At 40.7% G+C, this 16,585-nt stretch overlaps 1 protein-coding gene across 1 annotated transcript in view; it reads left to right on the top strand.

Moving 5' to 3' along the window:
- The window catches only part of LOC129714996 (platelet glycoprotein 4-like), a 29,575-nt gene extending 20,812 nt beyond the window's left edge, over positions 1-8,763 (top strand). Inside the window, 5 exon segments of the mRNA XM_055664807.1 lie at positions 1,106-1,224; positions 1,807-1,880; positions 3,621-3,675; positions 6,347-6,517; positions 7,504-8,763. Of these exon segments, the coding sequence (XP_055520782.1) occupies positions 1,106-1,224; positions 1,807-1,880; positions 3,621-3,675; positions 6,347-6,517; positions 7,504-7,536 (452 nt within the window). The 3' untranslated portion in view covers positions 7,537-8,763.
- Positions 8,764-16,585: the final 7,822 nt, after the last annotated feature.

Genomic DNA, 16,585 nt, shown 5'->3' with positions numbered 1-16,585 from the left:
TGAGAAAAATAATTAATCTCAAATATCGTTTTAAACGGACGACCCCTTGTTTTTCAGCAGGTCCAGGATTTGCAAGAAAAAGAAACCTCTCAGCAATCAGCAATCCACCTTGTCAAGGTCCTTCATAATCTCATATGTTTCAACTAAATCCCCTATCAGCCTTCTAAATCACAGCAGAAACAAGCCTAGTCTGTCCAATCCTTTTGTATAGGGCAGTCGCTCACCTCAGGTGTTAGTCTTTTCTGAACTGTTCCTGGTGCACTGCCATCCTTCCTTAAATCAGGGAAATAATACAGTGTACAGCTCTCCAACTGAAGCCTGTGTCTCAACCCTAAACATCACCTATCCATGTTCTATAAAGATGTTGCCTGAGCTGATGTTACTCCAGCACTTTGTGTTCTTTTGAGTATAAAACAGCATCAGCAGTTTTTTTGTTTCTACTCTACATCTATGATCTCACCAATGGAGGCTTATAAATGGAAGAAAACAGCATTTAGTATTATGTCACTGGCCAAATATGATCGCTTAACTAAATGTTACGCACCAAGTTAGACAAAAATGCTGGAGAAACTCAGCGGGTGAGGCAGCCTTGTTTGTAATGGGTTGTCAAAGGTTACAGGGACAAAGCAGGAGAATGGGGTTGAGAGGGAAAAACAGTGGCTATGATTGAATGGTGGAGTGGACTTGATGGGCTGAATGGCCTAAATCTGCTCCTTTGTCTTATGGTCTGATGGCTATACTGTAATGAAGATAGAGAAACAGACAAAAGAATGGGAAAATTCAGGTGCAGTCAGTGAAGGCGGTAAAGTTATGATTTTTCCATTTTGGAATTACTACGGAAAAAGGAAGAAACATCATAAGAGAAAGATGTCTGAGGTTTTTAATATGGGTTCTCAAAGAATCAATTGTATTTGGTCTGGAGAATGAATGGTTGGTATGTGATGAATGGGGATGCTCATTTCTGTTTTTTTCTGGTCTTTATGCAAATTCAAGTTTCGTTGATTTGGCATTTTCCTGCTTCAGTATTGGCAGATGAAATGTGACATAGTCTAACCTGTGAAATACTCCCTGCACATTTAGGTGTAATGGTATGTTTACATTTTAGGTAAACCAATTTATATTTCACTTCCTCACTTCCTGTATGCCAGTGATGAAATTGTGAACTCATTTAATGGCATGAGGCCCAACAAGGAAGAACATGAAACCTTCCTTGACGTGGAACCTGTAAGTGGTAATTTTTTTTCTTGAAAGCCTTTTATCTATGGTACGGACGTGGAGCAGTAGAGTTGCTGCCTTACAGCGCCAGAGACCCAGGTCCGGTCCTGACTATGGATGCTGTCTACACGAAATTTGTACGATCCCCCCCGTGACCTGCTTAGATTTGTTGCAGGAGCTCTGGTTTCCTCCCACATTCCAAAGACATACAGCATTTGTAGGCTAATTGGCTTTGGTAAAAATTGTAAATTGTGCCCAGTGTGCAGGATCATGTTAGTGTGCGGGGATCACTGGCTGGCACAGACTCGGTGGGCCGAAGGGCCTGTTTGTGCGCTGTTTCTCTAAACAAAACTAAAACTATTATATTTCTAGTCTGAAAGAATAAATAAATAGCAATGGGCGTTTCATAACTCAGAAAAATCTGAGGGAGCAATAGCTGAACTTTGACACTATACAATGATGGGAAACCCTGTCAATTCCATAAATTCCCAAACTGGGCTGGTTTACCTGTTTAACATTGTGTTCAGCTGCCAATATTTAATACATCAATACTTTTTTCATGAAGCTTTTCTATGTTCTTTATCATTGCAGGTTACTGGATTTACCTTGAGAATTGCAAAACGTATCCAAATCAACTTAATGTTTAAACCTTCAGAGAAAATTGAGTACGTTTGATTTACTCAAACATGCATATATAAGCAGAACCATCGTGTTAAAGAAAATAAGTGTTTGTCTGGATTTCTACTTGCCTAAAATAACTCAGGCAAATTCAAATAACTTAGAAATAGTTACTACATTCTATGCTGATATTACTGCTAGAGGTAGGCACAAAAAGCTGGAGTAACCCAGTGGGACAGGCAGCATATCTGGAGACAAGAAATGGGTGACGTTTTGGGTTGAGACCCTTCAGTCTGAAGACCCGAAACGTCACTCATTCCTTCTCTCCAGAGATGCTGCCTGTCCCGCTGAGTTACTCCAGCTTTTTGTGCCTATCTTTAGTTTAAACCAGCATCTGCAGTTCCTTCTTACACATTACTTCTTGAAGGCAGAGGCAAACAATTCAAAGAACTATAGAAAGAAATATTGCATGTGGTGTGAAAAGCTTGGCGGGTCCTTTGTTGTGAGAAGCGGGGAGGTGAAGAAGGTAAGAGCATTGTGTGGGACATCGGTGTGCCAAGGCAGATAGAAACATAGAAAGTAGGTGCCGGAGTAGGCCATTCGGCCCTTCGAGCCAGCACCACCATTCAATATGATCATGGCTGATCGTCCAGAATCAGTAGCCTGATACTACTTTTTTCCCATATCCTTTAATTTCATTAGCCTGAAGAGCTATATCTAACTCTCTCTTGAAAAACATCCAATTAATTGGCCTCCACTGCCTTCTGTGGCAGAGAATTCCACAGATTCACAACTCTCTGGATGAAAAGGTTTTTCTTCATCTTAATCTTAAATGGCCTACCCCTTATTCTTAAATTGTGACCCCCTGGTTCTGGACTCCACCAACATCGGGATCATTTTATCTGCATCTAGCCTGCCCAATCTCTTAAGAATTTTTCATGTTTCTATAAGATCCCCTCTCATCCTAAATTCCAGTGAATATACTGGAAGGCCAATTTATCCATTCTTTATCTCCCCAATAAATGGGGTGAAAGGGCATTGTGTACACAAAGGGCAGAATAAGCAAAATGCTGAGTTTAGAAGGGGGCAAGAGGAGAATATAAAGAGAAGGAGGGCCCCGGACTATAAAGAGATTTAAATACAAGACTGGAATCATTAAGCTAAGACTCTGTGGGTCCCCAAACTAAGGAAATCAGTGGAATGTGGTTAATGGATGATTAGGTACAGGCAACAGGGTACTGGATGAATTAAGGTTTACAGAGCATAGTGATGGAAGCGTGGGTAGCAGATTATTAGGATTAATTCAAAATACCTCCAAATCATTTAAAGACACAGATGGCTTAAAGCGCAGCATTTAGTTCAGTGGCCTCAGAAAACTTGGGATTGTTCCTGACCTCGAGTGCTGCCTGGGTGGAATTTGTACAATCTTTCTGTGACTGTATGGGGTTCTGATTGGTGCTATGGTTTTTATCAGACATCCAAAAGATGTGCGATCTGTTAATTTTCTGTTGTAAATTGTCCAGGAGTGTTGGGGAATGGTAAAAAATAATTAAAACGGAAGTTGATGGGCCTGTATTACATGGCTACAGAGAAGAAAGAGAGAGAGGGAATGGGACTGATTGGATTCCTCCCAAAGGGGCTGGTACAGACTCAATGGGCTGAATGTCCTCCTGTGTGTAGTAAGTAAGGCTAATGTGTATTTCCAAATTTTTGTGTGTCCTGCCACAAATTCATTGTTACAGACGTTAAACATTTCAAAGTGTTCACACAATTTCTTTCTTTTGTAGAATATTACGTAATATTAAGGAGCCAACATATTTTCCACTGCTCTGGCTTAATGAGGTAGGAGGTTGTTTCTACACTATGGTTCACAATGAACAACACTTTGGTAGAGAAATAAAATAATATTGATTCAATGTTATTCTCGCAATAGAGTGGTATCTAAACTCAGTGGTATTAACCAGACCAAACCAAACAAGCTTACTTTAATGTGTAGGTCATGGAGCTAGAGAGCAGGAGGAATCATAGAGGGGGAGCAGCGAGAGAGAAAGAAGGCTCTCGACCCGAAACGTCACCCATTCCTTCTATCCAGAGATGCTGCCTCTCCTGCTGAGTTACTCCAGCATTTTGTGTCTATCTTAAGCTTACTTTAATAATGTACAATTACTTGCAGCAGAGATTTGCACAGTTTGAAATATAAAATATCTGAGGAATCGTTGCAAACAGGATAATTCTGCTCCCTTGCCATTTCCCCAGCAAATCTTTTCATTTCGGCTACATAACCACTGTGTTTTGACTGCACAATACAATCTGCCTGCATTATCACTGCACACCATACATCCCAGGTATAAATCATTGCTAATCTCATCTGATACAACGAGCTTCAACGGAATGAAATGTGTAGCCAAGTGGAAATGTTTAAACTAGCAAGATGATTGGTTAGCTAATGATACAGAAGTGGAGATGTGATTGTTAAAAGGTTATTCAAGGTGATAAATTAAAATGATGGTAAGGAATTCAGAGAACAATCAAAATAAGTAATATGAATCTAGCTTTTATCTATCGCTAGTATTATTGCCAGTTAAGGTTATCCAGAGACCATCCAGATATTAGAATCACATATGTAATAAATAAAGCAATGTCAGGTTCAATCTAACAATCACTGCTTGTGTACTACAAAGATTAGAAGAACAATGTTTAATTAATGCATCTATTGATTCATGACACATTACTGGTAGTGAACGAGATGGGTTTTCAAACATTTCAGTCTTTTTGTGGGCATCATGACTGGTATTATTAGCCTTTTATTTTCAATTCCAGATATATTTATTTATTTAAAGTCATAGAGTGGAAACAGGCCCTTCAGCCCAACTTGCCACATCGGCCAACAATGTCCCAACTACACTAGTCCCACGTGCCTGCGCTTGGTCAATATCCCTCCAAACCTGTCCTATCCATGTACCTATCTAACTGTCTCTTAAATTATGGGATACTCCCAGCCTCAACTACCTCCTCTGGCAGCTTGTTCCATACACCCACCACCCTTTGTGTGAAAAAGTTACCCCCTGGATCCCTATTAAATCTTTTCCCCTTCACCTTGAACCTATGCCCGCTGGTCCTCGATTCCTCTACTCTGGGCAAGAGACTCGGTGCATCTACCCGATCTGTTTCTCTCGTGATTCTGTACATCTTTATAAGATCTCCCTCATCCTCCTGTGCTCCATGGAATAGACCCAGCCTACTTAACAGCTCCCTCTAGCTTACACTCTAGTCCGAGCAACATCCTCGTAAATCTTTTCTGAACCCTTTCAAGCTTGACAATATCTTTCCGAAAACATGGTGCCCAGAACTGAACACAATATTCTAAATGTGGTCTCACCAACATCTTATACAACTGACCGATGAAGGCCAAAATGCCTTTTTGACCACCTTATCTACCTGCGACGCGACCTCAAGGAACCATGCACCTGTACTCCTAGATCCTTCTGCTCTACAACACTCCTCAGAGACCTACCATTTACTGTGTAGGTCCTGCCCTTGTTCGACGTCCCAAAATGCAACACCTCACTCTTCTCTATACTAAATTCCATCAACCATTCCTCTGCCCACATGGCCAATCGATCCAGATCCTGCTGCAATCTTTCACAACCATCAATATCTGCAAAACCACTCATTTTTGTATCATCAGCAAACTTGCTAATCTTGCCCTGTATGTTCTCATCCAAATCATTGATGTAGATGGCAAATAGTAACGGGCCCAGCACTGAACCCTGAGGTACACCACTAATCACAGGCCTCCAGTCCGAGAAGCAACCTTCCACCATCACCCTCTGCTTCCTTCCATGGAGCCAATTTGCTATCCATTCAGCTATCTCCTTGGATCCCATGCGATCTAACCTTCCAGAGCAGCCTACCATGCGGAACCTTGAATTTAAATTCTTCAGATGCCATGGTGGGATATAGATTCATGTCTCTAGGTCCATGGCCTAAGCCTCAGCAACAATCCAGCAACAAGCATGAAATCAATATCAGATTGTGCTGCACTGTTGCAATTTGCATGAGTAGTTGGTATTTTCTCACAGTTGCTCGAAGCTGCTTTGGTTTGTAAATATCATTTATAAAAATTATTAAGTAAGTAAGGAGACATCTTGGTACATTTCTAAAGTCAGTAACGAACAGGTGATAATCAACTGAATTTATTAATGGAGAATTAAATGTTACCTGTCACAGTTTAGACTGATAATAAGAATGTTTTATATAGTTTTAATAAACACAACAAGAACTCAGAATTGCCTAATAATTGATTACGGAACAAAGGCTGGTAGACGGGGAATAGTCGAAGAATTATGATGTAATTGAATGATGGAATAGGGTCTAAATTTCTTACTCTTGTTGAACAGTTCTAATGGAACTGTAGAATTGGTAAATTGTAGAATAAGCTGGAATTTTAGCCTTTACTGATGGCCTACTTGTCGAAATATGCAATATAAATTCTGACCTCTTTCAATCCTAGACAGCTACTGTTGATGACGAAACTGCAAAGTTGTTCAATGAATCATTGATAGACCCCACGACAGCACTTGGAATCTCTCAGCTAACCTTGATGTGCTTAGGAGGTCTGCTTCTTATTCCGTGTGCAATTGGTCTTTGTATTTCTCTTTGTATGACTTCAAGGCCCAAAAAAGTAAGTATAAAAATAATTTATACAACCCTTATCACTGTGATCTTGGTCTATTTCAAAGCTGGTAGGAATGTATTTCACCAAACACTTGTGCTCGGTCCGCCATGGCCTGCTGGATCCTCAGATTTCTCATTCCCACACTGACCTTTCTGTCCTGAGCCTTCTTCATTGCCAGAGTGAGGCCACAATCAATCTGGAGGAACAACACCTCATATTTCACTTGGGTAGCTTACAATCCAACAGTCTGAACATTCTCCAACAAAACCTCTCCTCTCCCCACCTTCTCCCTCCCCTATATGCTGTGCTCAACACGGACTCAAACCTATTCCATCTCTCTCCCTCCCCCTCCCCCTCCCCTTCCACCCACACTCCTTGTTCTAGCTTCATAATTTGTAACTCTTCAATCCTTTCGTTTTACACATTCTGTCCTTTCATGTCTGGTCTCTGTTCTACCATCTGTCTATTGAAACCCCCTCACCGGTATCAACCTCATCAAAGCTAAATCCCACAAGGTGAATGAGGATGTATCATCCATAACTACAAAACAAGCATATTGTGCATGAATGGTTTTCCTGCTTTCCTGATGTAAGGTTAAAAGTCAGTTATAAAGTAGATTGACCATCATGATCAATGCTGCTCCATCATGCCACACTGGATGGGAGGAATAAAGTATGTTCGACCTAGGAAGATCAAGGGAAACGTAGGTTGAAAAAGAGTATTGGTAGCATGCAAATGGTATCCATTTCAATGCAAGTAATCTAGGAAATTATGCTAGGACATAGCTACATGTATTGTCATTCCTCTGACTGGTTAGCACGCAACAAGACTTTTTCACTGTACCTCGGTACATGTGACAATTAACTAAACTCAACACAAGATGAGAACATTGTCGCTGATTAATGGGATGAACTCGCATAGTAGATGGTTGTTTAAACCTCTTGTTTGGTTCAGATCACCATAATAATGATTTCCTTTCCTTGTTTGAACAGGCGGAGAGCTACAAAAATGACAACGCGCGCTAAAGTAATCCAATGGGTCAGGCAGCATCTCTGGAGAACAGGATAGGTGATGTTTTGGGTCGGAAACATCTTCAGGGTGAATTTGTTTGAATAGATAACCCATGAAGAAGAGCAGAATGTAATATTTTAACCCTGCTTGAAATTGAATAACCACTGTGCTTCTAATTTGATTTTATATAAAATGATCGATTTGCTGAAATAATTGGCAGATTTTAATATTGGTAATATTAAAAACAGTTGGTAATATTTTGTGATCTTTGTCTAATGTTGGTGTTGCATATAATGGTCTTTGTTCAACAATAAAAATAGAGGAGGTGGGGAGGCTTTTCAGAGGACTAAAAAGCCAGAAATCTCCAGGACCTGACAATGCTTCCCCCTCTACTCTTAAGCTCTGTGCCAAACTGCCAAACCAGATTTTTAACCAGTCCCTGCAAACATGTACTGTCCCTGCCTGCTTCAAAGCCTCTACTTTTGTCCCTGTATCCAAAAAGGCAAGGATTACTTGTCTTTATGATTACATGACTTAATGACTTAATGTCGCATTGACCTCTGTAGTCATGAAGACACTCGAAAGGCTTGTGCTGGCCAAGCTGAAAAATATCACAAACTCCCTGCTGGACTCTCTGCAGTTTGCATATCGGGCCAATAGATATGTGGATGATGCAGTCAACCTGTGCCTGCATTTGATATATATTTCTAGGTTAAATCAGCTTGATTTAATATTACTTGTTTTATAATGTTAGAAATACCATCAGGGTGATTTACATTGAGATTTGAATAAATTCACTTGATAAGATATTTGGATGCATCTTGGAGATTTTTGATTGAATGTTAAAAAATAATAAAGGGATAAAATTGATGCCAGTGCAAGCTTCCTCCAAGAATGTCAACTGCACACACATTAATCTTCAATGATAGTTTAAAATAATCATTATCAGATCAGATTTCCATAATATATCCCGGGGAATCAGATATGAAGATAACTTATTTCTAAACTTTATGCCAGATTACCAACATTGCTAATTTAACCCGTTTATATTGACTGAATATATTGCCAATGTACTTTCAAAGTTAGGCTGATCTGAAACCAGTTGTCTAACACCATTATTGACGAACATTGTCCTTTGGAAGCAGTGCCCAATTGTACTGCTGGTACTGTAATGCACTTAAGTACCCGTGACCAAACATACATTTCAAAGTCTAGGGTCTTTACTTTATCCCATGGCTTTATGTTTGTTTGGAATATATTTTGCGTTCTGGAGAGAACGAATGGTGTCACTTTGTGAGGGAAACAATCCATTGTTCTAATGGTATTACAATTATAATATATTAACTTTTTGCAATGGTACACTGGTTTAATTTAGCCTTCTAACTTTGATTACATTACCAAAGGCATTGCATTTTGAGTCAGTATTTATAGCTTGTACATTAATCATGTTGTAATATTGCAGAATAAAATACTCCCTTGAGATGTTTTACATTTGAATTGAATAATTTTCATCTTGAAAGTTGATTTAATGACATAGATTGTGTTGTGTCATGACTTCCTTCAGAAGATGGCCAGCTCAATTGAAGCTTTTGTGTGGTATTTAGACTGGTTCCTTAAGATTATCATCAAGACTGAAGCTGGTCTTTCTTCCCAGATGTGGGGGGTATGGGAATAATATTATAATCATTGTAATAGGGCTGGAAGGCTAATGCAATCTGTGTGCTGCATGGCAAGACAAATTTCACTACACCAATTGGTGTAGGTGACAATAAATGTCCTTTGTTCTTTGTCAATTATTATCTATTGCCTATTATATAGAATTATATGAAATTATGAGAGGCATAGACAGGATATCTGATCTGATAATATTGTTTACCAGGCTTTCAGATAGGTAAGGAACAGATGGATATGTAAGCAATGGATGGAAATGGATCAGGTTCCGGCAGAGGGAGATTAGTTTAACTTGTTAATTAATATGTTTTGCATGGGCAGTATGAGTCCAAGGGCCTGTTCCTGTGGTGTACTGTTCCATGTAATTCCATGTACTGTAATTAGTCTTTGCCTGACACAGGGAACCTGTCCTTAACTGGAGGCTGAAGACCCGTTGTAAAACTATTTAATATCTTAAAAGCCCTGTCCCACTGTACGAGTTCATTCAAAGAGTCCAAAGAGTTCTCCCGAGTTTGCCCTGATTCGAACTCGGAGATTTACAGTAATGGCCTCTCGTCGGTGCTCGGGGCTCTTCGTGGACATTTTTCAACATGTTGAAAAATCTTCACGAGTCTTCCCGAGCTTACTGCATTTCCCGAGTACCTGCCGTTAGCGTTACAAGCCGCTAAGAGACGTCCCCGAGCTCCGACGTATCCGCTACGTTCATTCTACGTGCTTACCACGAGTTTGATTTTTTTTTAAACTCGGGAGAGCACTTGAATGAACTCGTAGGGACAGGGACATAACTTGCCTTTCATCTTCTTTCAGGTAGATTCTCCAGTGTGGATTTCTTATGATTATTCCTGCCACCTCTTCCCTGCAATCCCTCAGACATCTCCAGCGATCATTTCCCGAAACAACTTCCCCTAACGCTCCCCCCAACCAATGCCCATATTGTCCCCCTGACAACTTCCAGCCTAAATTATACCCAGTCCCCTTCCTAGTCAACACGATTAACTCAACAACTAATGCCACACTGCTTACTCATCTCTCAACGGCAACCATTTCTTCCACACAAGCCATTTCTTCAACTTGTTAAGATCAGTTGGTTACATTACTATCCAGTCTGCTAACTGCTTACGTGATTAGCTGCATGTCCTCCCCCTTCTATGCAGTGTAGCCCTTCTGCTCTTGCAATGGAGGGAATGAATGTTCCATGTGTTGATGGATGCAAATTAAGTGGGCAGCTTTGTACTGGATGGTGTTAAGTTTTATGAATGCTCATGCATTTGCCCAAGCAAGTGAAGAGCATTGCAGCACCAGCCACCAGGGAACATTGTGGCAAATATCAATGTAGTTATGGTGTAGAAACAGACAGATCTGGTAAGAACAGACTTTCTTGCCTGCAGTCAATTAATGAACTGCTGGGCGTTTTAGAACAACCCGAGCAACTCACTGCAAGTTATTTGTGGTTCCAGATTTAGCTCCTTTGAAGGAAGTTATGACCAACATTCTCCTTGAGCTCGAAGGGTTCATTCTACTTGCACCCATGTCAGCACCATTTACAATATTTGAGTTTGCTCAAACAGGAGGAAGATGAGCCCACATTCTCTTTGGACTTTTAGACTTTAAAGATACAGCGCGGAAACATGCCCTTTAACCAACTGAGTCTGCACCGACCAGTGATCACCCCGTACCCTGACACTATCCTACACACTGGGGACAATTTACAATTTTTTTTACCGAAGCCAATTAGCCTACAAACCTGTACTTCTTTGGAGTGTGGGAGTAAACCGGAGAATCTGGAGAAAATTCACACAGTCACTGAGAGAATGTAAAAATTCCATACAGACAGCACCCATAGTCAGGATCGAACCTGGGTCTCTGGTGCTGTAAGTTTGCGCCACTGTACCGTCGCACATTATCTGCTGTTGAAATATAACTGGTCAGAGTAGCGGAGGACCTGCATGGGACATTGTAATTCCTGAACTTACCAGAATATTTAACAACTTCTTGATTATCTGTTGTGAGAAAAATAACAGGCTGCTTGCAAACAGCAAATGCAGAGCTCAACAAATTATATATTTTTGATGCTTTCTTTGAGAGACGCCAGAAAAATGTGCCCTGTCAGTGCAACCAGTGAAGGAAATGGATGCAGAATGCAGTTCTTGGCTCAAAGAACATGATCCTCTCTTGGACTTGGACCTGAACCCACAACCTTCCAAGAGTGCCTCCACCAAGACCCATGCAAGGATAATTCCAGACCCAAGGGAATACACTGACATATTAAAACAGTTACAATCTGGCATGTTCAGAATTTGCACAATATTTGATGGGTTTCATTTCAAATGCAACATGTTTGGAAGTGAAAAAATATATAATTTTAGGAAGTTTACCATGCGGCAGTCATATTCATCAAGATAAGACACCGAGTGCTGAAATAACTCAGGCAGCGTCTTTGGAAAATATAGACCCTCCTCTGAAGAAAGGTCCAGACCCAAAACATCACCTATCCATGTTCTCTAGATGTGCGGCCTGATCCACTGAATTACTCCTGCACTTTTAGTATTCTTTTAAACGAAATCAGCATCTGCAGTTCCTTATTTCTATCTATTCGTCAGGATACTGTGGCAAAATTTGAAAGCAAAATTCAAATAAAGCCTTCATTTAATGAATATGTCACATGCCCAGTAGATGGTGCAATTTCTCTCAGTAACTGACATCCTCTTTTTGTTCAGTTTGCCGAGCCAATCAAAGGGTCAGAAAATCAAAGAAAATTCCTGCAGATTCTAGGAATCAGAAACAAAATCAGGTCATGGCAGGCCCGAGAGGTGAACACCTGCGGGATTTGGAAGCAGCATTGTGCAGACTGGAAAAGGCAGGCCTAAGTTTTAAGAGAAGTACTGTAAGTGTACTTTTATTTACTTCTAAGTGTGTAGTACTGGGACATTACGTGAGTGCTAAAGAATCACACCCAGTTCAAGAGAAGGTGAAAGACATTACCAGTGCTCCTGGCCCGACTGATGTAAATGAGCTGAGGGCTTATCTGAGTTTTTGTACTAAATTCTTGCTATATCTAGCTACGCTCTTAGCTTTTGGTCTCAGCCTTTTAACTGCAGGAGGTTGGTGGACTGAAACTTCCCAAAAAGCTTGTGCATTCAAAGACTGCTAAAGTCTGCTGATGGGGAAGTCCACGGCTCCACCGAGAGAGTTGATGCTCTCTTGCATCACGTCATCGCACGCTGTTGTCCCACTGGATGCAAGATGGTTCTGCAAAGCTGAGAAGTTTACAAGCAGACTACTGATGGCAGCAGAAATAAAAGTACAGTCAGCTACATGCATGGAGAACAGTTCCTTCCATAAGGGCATTTATGGATGTTATTTCACCACATACAACCCATTTGTTCTACGAAATGAAACTAGAGCATCAAATTATTTCCCAAACAAGTTTAACGTTTGAGAGAATATGAATATGTAATTGTTTTAAAGCTAGGATGTACTACAGACACACAAGTATTCCATAGGTGATATTATTGCAAGGTTTAAACACAATCTTCCTTGCCCACTTGCCACCATCAGACCTCCTGAGGCTTCATTGAAGCTGCAGAACGTCTCTCAGTGAAGTGGCCAGCAAGCAGTTCGCATTTCCTCTGTCAGGCACAGATCAGCTTAGGGGGAAAAGCTGCAGAGTGGATGTCTCGCTGCATCTCCTCCTTTCCCAATCGGCCACCATTTAGATAATAGTCTGCTTTCCCGTTTTTGCCACCAAAATGGACAACCTCACATTTATCCACATTATACTGCATCTTCCAAACATTTGCCCACTCACCCCAGCCTATCCAAGTCACCTTGCAGTCTCCTAGCATCCTCCTCACAGCTAACACTGCCCCCCAGCTTAGTGTCATCCGCAAACTTGGAGATATTGCCTTCAATTCCCTCATCCAGGTCATTAATATATATTGTAAATAGCTGGGGTCCCAGCACTGAGCCTTGCGGTACCCCACTAGTCACTGCCTGCCATTGTAAAAAGGACCCGTTTACTCCTACTCTTTGCTTCCTGTTTGCCATCCAGTTCTCTATCCACATCAATACTGAACCCCCAATGCCGTTTGTGCTTTAAGTTTTGTATACTAATCTCTTATGTGGGACCTTGTCGAAAGCCTTCTGGAAGTCCAGATACACCACACATCCACTGGTTCTCCCTATCCACGCTACTAGTTACATTCTCGAAAAATTTCTATGTGATTTGTCAGACATGATTTACCTTTCATAAATCCATGCTGACTTTGTCCAATGATTTCACCACTTTCCAAATGTGCTGCTATCCATCTTTAATAACTGACTCTAGCAGTTTCCCCACTACCGATGTTAGACTAACTGGTCTGTAATTCCCCGTTTTCTCTCTCCCTCCCTTCTTTAAAAAGTGGGGTTACGTTTGCTACCCGCCAATCTTCAGGAACTACTCCAGAATCTAAAGAGTTTTGAAAGATAATTACTAATGCATCCACTATTTCTGGAGCTACTTCCTTAAGTACTCTGGGATGCAGCCTATCTGGCCCTGGGGGATTTATCAGCCTTTAATTCATTTCAATTTACCCACAACACCCCACTTCCCGACTAACCTGGATTTCACTCAATTTCTCCAACTCCTTTGACCCGCGGTCCCCTGCTATTTCCGGCAGATTATTTATGTCTTCCTTTGTGAAGACGGAACCAAAGTAGTTATTCAATTGGTCCGCCATATCCTTGTTCCCCATGATCAACTCACCTGTTTCTGACTGCAAGGGACCTACATTTGTTTTAACTAATCTCTTTCTTTTTACATATCTATAAAAACGTTTGCAGTCAGTTTTTATGTTCCCTGCCAGTTTTCTTTCATAATCCATTTTTCCTTTCCTAATTAAGCCCTTTGTCCTCCTCTGCTGGTCTCTGAATTTCTCCCAGTCCTCCGGTATGCTGCTTTTTCTGGCTAATTTGTACGCATCATCCTTCGCTTTGATACTATCCCTGATTTCCCTTGTTATCCATGGATGTACTACCTTCCCTGATTTATTCTTTTGCCAAACTGGGATGAACATTTTTTGTAGTTCATCCATGCAGTCTTTAAATGTCTTCCCATTGCATATCCACCGTCAACCCTTTTAGAATTAATTGCCAGTCAATCTTGGCCAATTCACGTCTCATACCCTCAAAGTTACCTTTCTTTAAGTTCAAAACCATTGTTTCTGAATTAACAATGTCACCTCTCAATGTTTCTTCCTAATGAAGAACTCAACCATATTATAGTCCTCTTGCCCAAGGAACACACGCACACAAGACTGCTAACTAACCCTTCCTCATTACTCAATACCCAGTCTAAAATAGCCTGCTCTCTCGTTGGTCCTCTACATGGTTGATTTAGATAAAACTATCACGCCATACATTCCAAGAAATCCTCTTCCTCAGCACCCCTGCCAATTTGATTCACCCCAATCTATATGTAGATTGAATTTCACACATTATACCTGCTTTGCCTTTGTCGCCACGCTTTTCTAGTTTCCTGTTTGATTACCATCTCCAACTTCACTACTACCTGTTAGGTGGCCTGTACACAACACCCACCAGCGTTTTCTTCCTGCCCTTAGTGACGATTTGCTTTCTTTTGAATCAATTAAAATCAGCTACTGATTGTGACATTTCACATTTAGTCTGTCCCAGGAATGGCCATATTCAATGGCAAAAATGTTTACTGGAAAGGAGCTAAAGCTGTTTAAATGACTGTACAGTTTTGTCGTAACCATTCACTGAAGGGAAAAGATTAATTGGGTGAAAGACTATATTTGCTTTTTTTTTTTCCCCTTCAAAGGAAAGCTTCACATTTTTCATTGACACCCAATTTACACAGTGAACAGGGTCCCAAATGTAATTTTTTCTTGCTGTATCAGGAACGTAGCAGATTGAAAGTTGTGTACCTTATCCAAAAAAAACTGTATGATAGATTAATTAACATGCTAACACATGCTTTTTCACCCGATCCCGGGGCAGAGGGGCTGATATGAAAAAACACCAGTATTGTGCGACTGGGGGAGGACAATGATTTCACTGGTTTTTTATTGACATTATATTTTTACATAAGGTTAATTTAATGCAAAAACAAGAGTTTGCGTAAGGGGAAATGATCTTATGAAAAACAATGTTAATTACAGAGCCTTTTGGGAAGGGCTGCAAAAAGATAATACAAGACCAGATTTGTCCGTCAGTGAGATATTCTATTATGCAGTCCTGAAAAGTGAGGTAACTTGGCCACTAAAATAGAAAAGTATAACAAACCTTGGCTACCATTCCCAGAACCTTAAGATAAATAAAACGACACTATTTGTACCTTAGAAATTACGTGTTTCCAAATATGTTGAAGGCACGATGGATCAGCGCCGCTATCTTGCACAACTTGGCTTTCCCCCCTCATATCTTTGTGAGCCAATTACAGTAAAAGCCATCAATCCGAACATCCTGTAAAATGACAGACAATCTGGAAGATGATTTGAATGTTATAACTTTCAAGGCAAAATCAATGTTTTATGTATAACCCAGGGGCATAATAAATACAATGAAAAAAATTAAATCAGTTTGTGAAATTCAGCTAATCTAGAACGTGGGTGCCCACAGACTCAAAATAAATATATTGACAATTGGAACAGGGGTGAGAGGAACTGTCTACATCCAGGGGGCAATGTGACAACTCTTTCAATTACTCCAAGCTATATTCAAGGTCGAGATTTGGAAGATTTTTTGGTACGAAGGATTCAGAGGTTACAGGATTCAGGCAGGAAGATAGCTCTGGGGTTAAAAGGGTACTATGAATCTTTATTTGACTGGTGGAGCAAGGGAGAGGGGACAAATTGCCCATTCCTGCTTGTGAATTTTCATTCTCAATTTAACGCAGTGTTGGGCAGTATCAGAGCTCAGGAAAGAATGTTTCACGGCAGAACTAATCTCTATCTCGATGCTTTGGTCATTTAGAGATCCTGGATTGACTGTATGGTTTGGACAATTACATAGCTCATTCTTGATATCTAAAGCGAATACAAATCTCTAGGCAAACCACTTGGGCCAGAAACGATCTGCGGTCAAGGATGTATGAAGCCATAAAATCTTGCTACATAAGCACATGGAAACCAAAGAGATTTTCAACTTGAAGGCAAATGAACCTCTCAGGGAATGGACTATTGTGGCAGAGCCGAACAATCTCATTCAAAGACCGTGGCCCACAAATGTCAGTCTAAGCAGTTGCATTTGTAACAGATCACTTTGCTTGCGGCAGCGCAAGAGCTCCGAGTTCACTCAAGGAACTCTAGTGAGCAGACCCCATAATTTACATCCAGAAGCGTCAACCGATTGCACGTGTGAAAAAGTGTGCTAGTGTTGACATGATAG

This window comes from Leucoraja erinacea, chromosome 2 (assembly GCF_028641065.1).
Source record: "Leucoraja erinacea ecotype New England chromosome 2, Leri_hhj_1, whole genome shotgun sequence".
NCBI lineage: Eukaryota > Metazoa > Chordata > Chondrichthyes > Rajiformes > Rajidae > Leucoraja > Leucoraja erinaceus.
Note: the sequence above shows the minus strand (reverse complement) of the source record. Positions and strands in the feature narration are given on the sequence as shown.